This window comes from Culex pipiens, chromosome 3 (assembly GCF_016801865.2).
Source record: "Culex pipiens pallens isolate TS chromosome 3, TS_CPP_V2, whole genome shotgun sequence".
NCBI lineage: Eukaryota > Metazoa > Arthropoda > Insecta > Diptera > Culicidae > Culex > Culex pipiens.
The window spans coordinates 30,278,481-30,291,518 of NC_068939.1; the positions used below are offsets into that span (position 1 = coordinate 30,278,481).

The following is a 13,038-nucleotide window of genomic DNA, read 5'->3' on the forward strand; positions in this document are numbered from 1 at the left end:
TTTGAAAGAAATAGTATTTTAACATGTATTATACACCAGTCCAGTTGTTTTGCAATCATTAGTTTTAAAAACAGTCACGATTTTTTTTCGACGAAAAAAAAAGTTTTTGTAGTGCTGTATATTTTAACTCGTTTTATCTGAAGAATCAGAGCAAACTTTAAAAAACAGTTTTTTAACGTATCAGTTGAAGGTTAACTGATGTTTGGAGTACTTTTAGAGCTCCGAAATACAAATATTTTCGTTTTCAAATAATAGATTTTGGATTGTTAAAAGTTACAGCAACTTTAAGGTATAAGAGATGCAACTTTGTATTTGTGAATGTGGGACTATAATGCATAATTAGGAGGTTGAAGTAATTTTATAACATTTCCACTGTTAAGAAAAAAAACAAACATATTTGAGGAAGTGACTTTCGAATAATAAAAATAACTAAACTGATTTTATTTTTGTTTCTATTGATGACCTTACAGTCTAATAATTGATTTTTGGTTCCTGCTTACATTGTACATTAAATAAGTGATAAATTATTTGGTTGTGATCCGATTCTACAATAGTTGAGGCGATGGTTTATGTTTCCTTTTGATTGTTATTTTTTTTTTAATTTCTAGTTGTCGTATTCCTTTTGTAGGCATTTCACAGAGTCAAAACTCTGGAGGTTTTCAACCTTCTTTTAGCATAACCATACAATACTGAAACATTCACGATGCTTACTCTTTATTAATTTTTGTCACACACACTAAAATTTTAGCTACTCACAAATAATTCCCAATTGCTATCATTTTGTCATCACGGAGGAACAGTTTTTCACTAATCTCTGACAAGCGAGCTATTTACAATGTTTGGTTCAAATCTTCACGACCTTGCCCTGTAGCGGAGGAGTTTCAGTTTCTTCAGTGCCGACTAGCCACCAGCAGCGCCATCGAGGCCAACCCCAAAAGCACCCAACTCTCCACCGGTGTACCCCTCGCGACGCCACTGTCCTTGCCCTTCTTGCCCTGCTTGGGTTTTCGCACATCTTCCTCAACCCGGTTGCTGTTTTCCACCTCACTCGGGGGCACATCCACGCCCAGGTCCACGTCCTTGATGATTTCGTCCGTGTTGAACAGCACCACGCGATCCCCGAGCGGTTGAATGGGCCGGAAGTTGTGCGTCAACGGGTGGCCCTCCTCGTCCTCGAGCGCACGGAACGCCTCGATCTGGATTGGTGAGCCGGTCAGAGTTGTGAATGAAACAATGTTTTTTGTTTGCAACGAGAAGAAGGAAAAGAATTCAATTAAGGAAACGTGAATGAAGCAAATTGAAACGGCGGCGGAAAATGATGGGGATCGTAAATTTTACACTTAGTGCTATGGTCAAGCGGAAAATTGCTATAAATAAAAGAATGTCTTCAAAGAAACTCACATTAACCCTCTACTGCCCAAATTTTTTTTTCGAAATTTTTTATTTTTCCCGTGTTTAGGAGGTCATTTTGAGCAACTTTTGTTCTACGAAAAACTTTACTTCTCTTGTTTTATGTTTTTCTTGTTTCATTTTTAGTATTTTAATTTGCATTTATCTTGTTTAGTTTATGTTTGTTTTTGGTAGTATTTGGCCTACTCTACCACCTCCTATCATTACATTTTGCCTATCTAATTTGTTCATGTTTTTACAGTAACTTTTTCAATTTTTTGCATGTTTTTCACATTTTCTGCTATAAAATGGAACCATTATCATTTAAATTGTAAATAAATGCGTAGAGGCATAGTCTGGGGCACTAGAAAAATTACTGCATTCTTCTTTTTACTTAAAATATAGGAAATATTAGTAAAAAACACAGCCAAAGTTGACCCCTAAAAATAATACATTTTTAAAAACATTGGCAAAGTCACATAAAACAAGTAAAACTTCCAACCCTAAACTTTTCTAAAATTTCAAGAGTTCTTCGTTCCAATGCTTTTTGAAGATCAAAAATTGATTGAAAAATGGATTTTTGGCGATTTTTTAAATCGAAGCCCGTCTAGAGGCGGGGTTGGGTTGTAGAGGGTTAAATCATTTTACTCAATGTGACCCAATTTATCTTTGACAATATACAAGCACTAACGAGCAATTCCATGCCAAATAGGGAATCGGTTGTACCCGACCCTCTCCGATTTCAATGAAACTTTGTAGACATGTTATCCTTCGCTTATATAAGCCATTTTTGTGTATATGGAGCCAGTTCCACTCGATAATGACATTTGAGAAGGGCGTAAGTGTTTTAAATATTTTTGTAATTCGGAATTTAAATATTTCTGTATCTCGAAGCCGTTGCATCGTATCAAAAAGTGGTCAAAGACAAACTTGTAGGAAATTTGACGGGCTTTTCGATAAAAATACACTGAAAGAAAAAAACACTCAACTTTTATGAGATTTTTTGATTTTTAAGTTTAAAAGTCAAATTTGAGGGGGAGCCCACGATTTTTTTCGTTCAAAATTTTTGTGAAGATAGCCTAAGATGTTACAAAAAGACTCACGAAAAATGCAGGATGGATCAACTCACCTAAAAAAATACAAAAATCATTTACTGAAACTGTTTTTTTGAAAAGTGCTCTAAACGTCAAAATTTTCAAAAACCGAATGCGGGAATCGATTCTCCAAACAATTTTACATAAAAGTCTCCATATTGACTACTGTCCTAAGTCCAATCCTTGTGAAGTTACAGCGGTTTTAAAAATAAAAATGTTGAAAAAATAGGTTTTTTGATGGTTTTTGGCGATTTCTATATGACAGACTTGATTTTTCAGTCTCGTAAATATTTTTACCGGAAAGCTCGTCCAATTTCCCATAAGTTTGTCTTCGACCACATTTCGATTGGATGTATGGGCTTACAGATATAAGCTAATTTACTATCCAGGTTACTATACTACACTGAAAAAATATGATGTTTTCAGTTATGAGCAATGTAATTAGCTTATATCTGTAAGCCCATACATCCAATTGAAATGTGGTCAAAGACAAACTTATGGGAAATTGGACGAGCTTTCCGGTAAAAATATTTACGAGACTGAAAAATCAAGTCTGTCATATAAAAATTGCCAAAAATCATCAAAAAACCTATTTTTTCAAAAATTTTATTTTTAAAACCGCTGTAACTTCACAAGGATTGAACTTAGGACAGTAGTCAATATCGAGACTTTTATGTAAAATTGTCTGGAAAATCGATTCCCGCATTCGGTTTTTGAAAATTTTGACGTTTAGAGCACTTTTCAAAAAAACAGTTTCAGTAAATGATTTTTGTATTTTTTTAGGTGAGTTTCTCCATCCTGCATTTTTCGTGAGTCTTTTTGTAACATCTTAGGCTATCTTCACAAAAATTTTGAACGAAAAAAAATCGTGGGCTCCCCCTCAAATTTGACTTTTAAACTTAAAAATCAAAAAATCTCATAAAAGTTGAGTGTTTTTTTCTTTCAGTGTATTTTTATCGAAAAGCCCGTCAAATTTCCTACAAGTTTGTCTTTGACCACTTTTTGATACGATGCAACGGCTTCGAGATACAGAAATATTTAAATTCCGAATTACAAAAATATTTAAAAAACTTACGCCCTTCTCAAATGTCATTATCGTGTGGAACTGGCTCCATATACACAAAAATGGCTTATATAAGCGTAGGATAACATGTCTACAAAGTTTCATTGAAATCGGAGAGGGTCGAGAAAAAAGTACCTGAAAAATTCCTGTTTTGGGCTGGAATTGCTCTAACGGCTTCTGACTCACATTGCTGTTAATCCACTTTTGTTTGTATTTTTTTCTTTTTTTTAATTTCACATGAGGAAGGACAAATTGTGCAGCCTGCATTCTACGAAAAAGCATGTTTGGACTTTCCGTAACGCTATGTTGGTTAATGCTGCCCTGGGCAAACATTCAATAATACGCCCTTTTGAAATTTTAGTCTTGATTTTAAATTTTTGAATTTATTGTTTTCGAAAAGATCGGAAAATTATACGAATGTTAGATATTTTAACATTGTAAATTGGACCATTAGTTGCTGAGATATCGACATTATAAGATTGTTAGACATAGAAAACATCAATTTTCCTGTTTTTAAACCTTTGCATGGCAAAATCTTAGCTACTAAGTGTCGTATCAACAAAAATCAAAAAAGCAAAATATTGAGAATTTTCTCAGCTTCTCAAAAATATTTTTTTCAAAAGTGGGCAAACATGGGCACTATTTTCAAAAAATCAATATCTGCTACTGTTTTGAAAAATGTTAACTAAAAATGGCTATAACTTGAAAATGGTGCACTTTATCAAAAATTCACTAAAGTACTTTTTGATTGCAAATTCGATTTTACATCGAAAAATGAAGTTGAAAATGAAGTTTTGCGACCAATATTTCGATTTTTTTTTTTAAATCTGTATTATATTTTTGCCCATTTTGGAAATTTCTAAAAAGTTGGCATTTGATGTCCCGTCAGTGGAGGTGACATTGGGTCTGGGGGGTGAGATTGGGTCAAAGTGATGTTTTACGGATTTTACCATTTTTCAGGTTATTCTCAATGAAACTGAATTCTGTTAAAGGGGTTGTGTAGGGGACATCTTAAGATGACTTCGCTGAAAAAATCTCGTTCCTAGAACAAATCCTGTTATTTTGGCAGATGTCTAAAGTTGGGGTACGTTTTTGGCCAAAAATGACCTCTCGAAAAATCATTTTTCTAATATTTTTGTTCGAATTGCTCGAAAACTACTCAAATGTTTGAAAATCTCCACTTCAAACATTGTAGCGTGTCAATACGATTCCCTCGAACAAGAAACGCTGTTGGATGACTTGTTTTTACCATATCGTTGTATTTGAGCATCATTTTAGTTTCATTCGACCCAATGTCACCCCCTCTAAGGGGTGAGATTGGGTCAATTTTCAAACTATTGGCATTTAAGGTAGTGTTCATCAAAATCCACCATATTTTGGGAAAATGTTAGTAAACTATCTAAGAACAAATCTACGTTGAAAGATTTTCGATGTTATTTAAATTGTTTTTGTTATTAAGAAATTTCAAGAGGTGTATCGTTTTTTGACCCATAGTCACCCCCACTGACGGTCCTCTAAAACATATTAGAAAAAAATAGTGTTTTTTGGAAATCAAGTTTTAGTGACAAAAAGTGAAATTGAAAATCACCATTTTTTTTTTACCGTGTATCATTTTTTTCAGTGTAGTCCTACAACTTTGCCGAAGACACCAAATCGATCAAAAAATTCCTTCAAAAGATTCAGATTTTTTAGTTTTCACATATCATTTTTGTATGTACAGCTGCAAACTTTGTATGGAAAATTATATGGGCAAACTAATGATGCAAAATGGCTTCTTTGGGCATACCGAAGGCACCAAAAAAGTTTCAGCCGGATAAAAAGATACACAAATTAAAAATTAAAGAAAAAAGACCGATTCCGTAGAGAACTGCTCAGCTACGAAGCTATGGGAAGGTCTTTTCAACACAAAAACACTCGCGCACCACGCAACATTCTTGCTGTACCAACATTATTTTGTAACGCGACAAACCCGACGAACTCAACTATCAACGTGCCTTCCGATCTTCTTTTCTTTCTGTTAGCCGGATTAGGTATTGGTTTTCGATGCCTCCCGAGCTACGATGCTATGGGGAGGACTTTCATAATATACCCGTCGGCGAGCCTTCCGAGCAACGATGCTATGGGAAGGTCTTTCTAGTTAACACACAAGAACACTCACACACAGTTATTCCAATATCTAATAAATGAAAATTTAGCTTTACTATTAACTTGACGATCCAAAATGTCAGCGTGTCTTTCCGTTTTCTTCACCGTGAAAATTTTAGACATTATTCGAAAAAATAATGTAATGAAAAATAGGTAGGGGAAGGCAAGACGACCATATGGGGTAAGAGGAACAATCGCTCGTAAGGCCGTAATTTTTACAATTTTGATTATTTCCAGTATGAGGAATTGTTGCTAGCAATGTAATTAGCTGATTGTACTACCACATAACCGCCAAAACGACGTAAACGCCACGGGGCATAAGATTGAATGAAGTTTTTTTTTTCAAAACCTTTGTTTCCTTATAATATTTGGAAAGTACAAAATAAGGCTTAGGGTTCGTTTTAAGGCTCATTTTATCAAAATTCTATTTTTCCTAGATCAGTAGTGTCCCTAACTTGCACGTATTATAAAATATGATTTATGTTTTGGTTATTTTTGTAGAGAGCTTTAAAAAATCTTGTTTTGGTGGGGTAAGTGTATCATATGGATTTTTAGTATGGAAAATATACGAATTGCTGCAGCAACATATTTTATTGTGAAAAAAAACACATAAAAGTTCTTAAAAACTGATAAACAATTGTTTAAAAAATTGTCCATACACGATATAATAATATCATGAAAATTTACTATTTATCATCTAAGTAATATTTTTTTCGTAAAAACGGTCAAATTTTTAGTAAAATATTATTTTTTAATCTAAAAATGAAAGAAACGTTTCAAATACATCCTAATCTGATGTATCTAAGTGATAATAGTTCAATTGTTAGTAAATTAGCATGTTTTTTCATGCATTGTTCTTCTTGCCCCACTAGTTTAGTAGACCGTACGAAAAATCAAAAATTTTAAAATCATTTTTTCACATAAAAAAACAGAATTTTTTAAAAACTTGTTCTATCAAAGTCTCAGTCAAGACCTGGAATAAGATGATTCTAAAAAATCCGACAGATTTTTTAACGTTTTTAATGGGTTATAACGAGCATTTCCTTAGCTTGTTACACTTGCCCCACTTTCCCCTAAATTTATTCAAGAATTATAAAATTGAAGATTTGAAGTTTTACATACCAACGAAATTTATAGAGATTCATTCTTCTTTTTTGTGAGGCTTGAAGAATTTTTAAAATAAAGGTAATTTTTAACAAGAGTGTTTGAGCTAATAGAGGTTCACTTTTCTTTTTCATGACATTTAAAGACAAATTATAAAAAAAGAGCGGTACATTTTTACGAGATTTTTGCAATTCATATACATTTTTCCTTCTTTTTAAATGATTTGAAGATATATAAAAGGGTCATTTTTACGTGAACTGTGAACTTCATAGAGATTATCATTTTTTTTATAAGATTTGGAAATTTTATGAAAGAAGGGAAATTCATAGAAATTTACTCTTCTTTTTAATAAGATTTGAAGTTTTGAGTATTAAAAAAGATTTGAATAATGGAATTCTGGGAAGTGGTCTATTCTGGGGAAAGGGATATGTAAATGTGTTGAAAACCGTTTGGAAGCTCAAAATCAGATTTTCATACAAACTTTGGCAAAGATGGGCATTTTACTCGAGAAAAAAACTAGTGTATAGATAAAAATCGTAAAAAAATATCTAGAAAACGACCTCCAAACCAAGTATTTATGTTTAACATTCACGCAATATTCGACGAAAGAACATCAATAAAAACTGTCTTGCAAACACGTCTTTCTCCGTCCCTCAATAAACCGTTTAACGAGCAGCGCCAAGGCAAAAAGGGCGCCGATCTTCCCCGCATGCTAACACGCCACTCGGTGGTCGTTTGCTTCACTTTGTATCAAACTATACCCTACACTGACCATCGTTCACCGCAAAGTGCAGCAGTAAATTTCCGTCCAAGCCAATGTCACAAAAATATCCCACGACGATTGCTTTAAATAACCGAGAGCAACGTCGCGTAAATGATTAAGTAACAAATTCTTGTTGACACCGGCCGGTTCAAGAGATGCACCACGATCAAGTGCATTTCGCAGTGACAAGGTCAGGGATTGTTGTTGACTCCTTACCTGCGCATGGGACAGCATGATCGGCTCCTTGAAGTCGATCCACGTGACCACTTCGCTGCACGGGGGTGTCGTCAGCGACCCGTTGTACGTGTAATAGTGGAGCAGGTCCTGCGCGATCAGCTCCTTCAGCGAGGGCGGATCCGCGAAGGTGGCCGTCTTGTGGGAGTTGGTCACGTTGCCCAGCAGCTGGACAAATTCTTCGTAGCGGGGGTTGTCCTCGGAGGAGATCTCGTAGAAAAACGCCAGAACCGTCAGCCCGTCCGAGTGATCGAGGGCCGTCTTGGCGTTCCGGTAGTCCCGCTTGAAGAACACCACGTGCAACTCCATGGGGAAGCTGTTTGGGCGGTGATTGAGGTTAGAATCAAATTTTATCAAAAACTGAAGCAAATCACTCACATGTGATTGTCGATCATGTCCTCGCTGCCGAAGGTGTCATTGTCACCCCAGTGGAAGTGCAGCTGCGAGTACTGGTAGACGCCGTGCAGGGGACCCCCGGAGATTGTCGGGATGTGGTCAGACTTGACGGTGACGGCCACTATTTGAAACAAAAAAAAAGAATTAATTAAAATTAAAACCTCGGCGTCGTTCTTCGCAGCCACGAGCAACTCTTAATTAAGACGGTGTGGCAAATTGTCAGTGATCCGATCCGCGGGAAGGAAGATCTCACACTCCTACGAGACACTTTATCGAGTCATCATCTCGTAATCGATGTGGAACCTTTTGCGATAAAAAGCGGCACGTGGCAAGTGTGAATTGTTTCGTCAGCGAGCTAAATGAGTTAGCGAATTTTATTTCTGGTGCGGCGCTCGGGCTTATTTTAGACTATGATTAGTACGTATTCCGGAAAAGATATGGATTAACTGGTGCATTTCAGATAAATTTTGAAATTATTCGATGTCACCTAATCGCAAAATCTCACTCTTGTACTGAAAGTTTACCATGAAAAAAATCTCGTTAAAAGCCACATAGCTTGAACTTGAGATTTGTTAATTTTAACGCCTCATGAACCTGTTAAAAAGATCACAACTTAAAGGGTTCGTAATGACACGATTACCACTTTGACATGATGATTCACAAATTTGAAAGTTGTCCAGCATTATTGTGTTAAACCACAAGTGTGTGGAAGCATGCGTTTTCGCAGTGATTTTAAACAAATTGATATTTAAAACTATACAAGTACGACTTGATTATACGAAATTCCTTAAAAAAAATTACTTGTGGTAATCTTATCATATATCACAGGGGTGCCCAACCTTTTGGCTCTGCTGGCAAAATCTGATTTTCCTGAATCAGTGGCGGGGCATTTGTATAAGTTTCTTTTAAAAAAATAAATAAATAAACTAGTGTTGCAAATAAAATTCATATATCTTGATTTTAAGAAAGAAAAACAAAGATAACCTTTTTTGTTTAAAATTTTATTGTATATTGTTCATGAAAAAAAATATATTTTTTACTCCATGATTTAATTTGAGACATTTTTTAACATATAAAATTTTCTGCACTGATCTTTAGTTTCAGTATGACTAATTTGTTTTTTGAGGCTTTTTTAAAATTTTCAATAAACAAAGTGAAGTGTCTTTCTGTGATTTTTTAGACAGCAATACAAGTTTTTTTAATTCACATTTTTACTAAATGGGTCATTATTTTATCTAGCGCCATTTTACAGCATATTAATTGATTCTGAAACTAGCAATAAAGAAATGATATGTGAGCAATTCTCTACGAAATCGGTCTTTTTCTTAAATTTTAATTTTTGTATTTTTTAATCCGACTGAAACTGGTGCCTTCGGTATGCCCAGAGAAGCCATTTTGCATCATTAGTTTGTCCATATAATTTTCCATACAAATTTGGCAGCTGGCCATACAAAAATGATGTATGAAAATTCAAAAATCTGTATCTTTTCAAGGAATTTTTTGATCGATTTTTGTGTCTTCGGCAAAGTTGTAGGTATGAATACGGACTACACTGGAAAAAAATGATGCACGGTAAAAAAATTGGTGGTTTTTTATTTAACTTTTTGTCACTAAAATTTGATTTGCAAAAAATACTATTTTTTTTTGATAGGTTTTAGAGGACATCAAATGCCAACTTTTCTGAAATTTCCAGGTTGTGCAAAAAATCTTTGAGCGAGTTATGAATTTTTGAATCAATACTTTTTATTCAAAAAATTGAAAAATTGGTCGCAAAATTTTTTCAACTTCATTTTTTGATGTAAAATCAAATTTGCAATCAAAAAGTACTTTAGTGAAATTTTGATAAAGTGAACCGTTTTCAAGTTAAATCCATTTTTAGGTGACTTTTTTGAAATCAGTCGCAGTTTTTAATTTTTTTAATTAATGCACATGTTTGCCCACTTTAAAAAAAAACTAACATTTTAAAAGGGCGTAAACTTGAATGTTTGGCCCTTTAAAAATGTTAGTCTTGGTTTAAAAATTTTAAAAATATTTTTTCCGAAAAGTTCGAAAAATTTCACGAATGTTTCATATTTTAACATTGAAAATCGGAGCATAAGTTGCTGAGATATCGACATTGGAAAATGGTGTGTTGTTTGGGTGAGACTTAGAAAACATCAATTTTTCTGTTTTTAAACCTTTGCATGGCAATATCTCAGCAACTAAGGGTCGTATCAACAAAGTTCAAAAAAGCAAAATATAGAGAATTTTCTCAGCTTTTCAAAAATATTTTTTTCAAAATTGGGCAAACATGTGCACTAATTTAAAAAAAATAAAAACTGCGACTGTTTTCAAAAATGTCACCTTAAAAAAAGATTTAACTTGAAAACGGTTCACTTTATCAAAATTTCACTAAAGTACTTTTTGATTGCAAATTTGATTTTACATCAAAAAATGAAATTGAAAAATTTTTGCGACCAATATTTCGATTTTTTGAAAAAAAACAGTATTGATTCAAAAATTCATAACTCGCTCAAAGATTTTTTGCACAACCTGGAAATTTCTGAAAAGTTGGCATTTGATGTCCTCTAAAACATATCAAAAAAAAAAAAAAAAAAAAAAATAGTGTTTTTTTGCAAATTAAGTTTTAGCGACAAAAAGTTAAATAAAAATTACCAATTTTTTTTTTACCTTGTATCAATTTTTTTTCAGTGTAGTCCGTATCCATACCTACAACTTTGCCGAAGACACCAAATCGATCAAAAAATTCCTTCAACAGATACAGATTTTTGAATTTTCATACATCATTTTTGTATGGCCAGCTGCCAAATTTGTATGGAAAATTATATGGACAAACTAATGATGCAAAATGGCTTCTTTGGGCAAAATACAAAAATTAAAATTAAAGAAAAAAGACCGATTCCGTAGTGAACTGCTCATGAATATTACCATAATTGTTTGTTGCTGTGTAGAGAATTCCTCATATTTTTTTGAAAACAAAACCTTGAATAAGAATTTAGTGCTAATTGACGGCACAGACAGAATTCCAATCTCCTGAATGCCATTCCCCAGAAATATTTTGAATCTTGAAAAAAAAATTGTTTTGTTTCTCACAGTAGGTTGAAAATTACCTCTTTTTTGAGTAATATTACATAAAAAATGTGTTAAAATGTGAAGCTAATGAAAATTCACCAATATCTGATGAAAATTTACCAATTCACCTCATGCAATATTACACCTTTTATTTAAAAAATAAGCTGTCATGACTTCCTGATAGATATTACCACCATTTTTTTTTCTGTGTAGTGCTTTTTCCCAATGTTCCGGGTAAAATAGAACTGAAAAATGTAAAATTTCCCTCACCTGTGTGCCCATTGTTGGTCAAATTGGTCTGCCGCGGGGCAATGTCGAACCCGTCGAAGACCAACGGTGGCAGGTTGACCTTCTTCACGTCCAGCGAGTTGATGTTGATCGGACTCTGGTGCTTCCCGGTACAGCTGTTGTACTGCTCGCCCCAGTGCGATGGTCCTGAAAAGTGGAAGAAATGAGATTTGGTAAGGTGAAGCCAGTTAAGGGGAGGGGTGTGAATTGGAATCGACGACATGACACGCTGACGATCGTGTTCGATGAACCGTGAAACGTGACATAGATTCCAACAGCATAGATGGTGGACATTACACGAGTCAAGTCGCGAGTCGCCTTCTGACGTTTAAGGGGGCGATAATTGAGTGATCAATCATTGATTGGGTGGTGACAGAGCAGGTTCATTCGGTTGATTAATTTATAGGTACGAAGCCGGCCGAAAGTGCAAGCTGTCGCAAAAATTACAGGGAAGTACAAATGATTAAAAGTTAGACACATTCTATTATGACAGTACAAATCAGGTGAAAAATGGTGGCACTTTTGTTTAAAGTTTAAATTGGAACATCAATACTTTTTGGTTTATTATTTATTAGAAATTTGACTTTTCATAACCGTCGTGAACATGCAGTTTATGTTCCTGTATACAATCGATTCGAAAACTATTCAGAATAAATTGACTTTTTCAGGCTTTTTACAATTTTTTAATTTTGATGACCAATAATCGAAAATACCTGAAAGCCAAGAGAAAAACATTTTCATGAATTCAGAAAAATTTGGCAATTTTTGGAATTAACATAACCAAACATAACTGCTTTTTTATATTTTGTGATACTTTTTGTTCCTTATTTAAGGAATTAGGCTAGAAATTTAGAAATGAGAACAGGGGACTTATCAAAATTATAAAATGGTAAACCAATGAGGGAAAGAACAAAAAAATAAAACGCTATAAATATTTCAGTAGGGCGTCCAATTTTCCCGGCTTTAGAATTTACAGGGAAAAATATTTTTTGAATTCCGGGAATTCCTTTAAATTATATTTTCATTATTTTGGTTATTTTTTCCAAGCTTAAAATTCTAGAATTCGCCCAATAATGTTAATTGATGAAAATCTAAACATTAATCTAAACAAGTACAGCAGTTTCTTGATAGCTTAAAATAAATTAAAAAATGTTTATTTGTTCTTTTTTATGCTTTGGATTTCTAGTGAACCACCATTTTTATTCCAATGTTATTAAATTTAAATTAGTTTCGTTTTAATATTTTTTTTTATTTTTTATATGTTATGTATGAAACTGTCTATCTCATGTTTTACATAAACATATTTTACAAATTATCTTTAGCTGGGCAAAATCGAAACTTCAGTCTGAATAGGTACGTGAAATTTTAGAGAAATAAATTTGGAAATCGGTGTACTAATTGTTTGTTCTGTTCCTGTTTTAAACGAAATCAATCAAAAAAATCAAAACAAAATTTGGCTGAAGGGGCCATCCACGAACCACGTGAACATT

General features: G+C 33.8%; 2 protein-coding genes across 3 annotated transcripts in view; one reads left to right on the forward strand and one right to left on the reverse strand.

Moving 5' to 3' along the window:
- Positions 1-13,038, forward strand: part of LOC120428812 (opsin, ultraviolet-sensitive) — a 306,492-nt gene that overhangs the window by 10,213 nt on the left and 283,241 nt on the right. The gene's annotated exons all lie outside the window — the stretch shown is intronic.
- Positions 436-13,038, reverse strand: part of LOC120425358 (putative carbonic anhydrase 3) — a 17,350-nt gene continuing 4,747 nt past the window's right edge. The window contains exons 2-5 of the mRNA XM_052709374.1: positions 11,531-11,695; positions 8,171-8,309; positions 7,775-8,108; positions 436-1,196 (exon numbers count right to left, since the gene is read on the reverse strand). Of these exons, the coding sequence (XP_052565334.1) occupies positions 891-1,196; positions 7,775-8,108; positions 8,171-8,309; positions 11,531-11,695 (944 nt within the window). The 3' untranslated portion in view covers positions 436-890. The remainder of the gene's footprint in view (positions 1,197-7,774; positions 8,109-8,170; positions 8,310-11,530; positions 11,696-13,038) is intronic.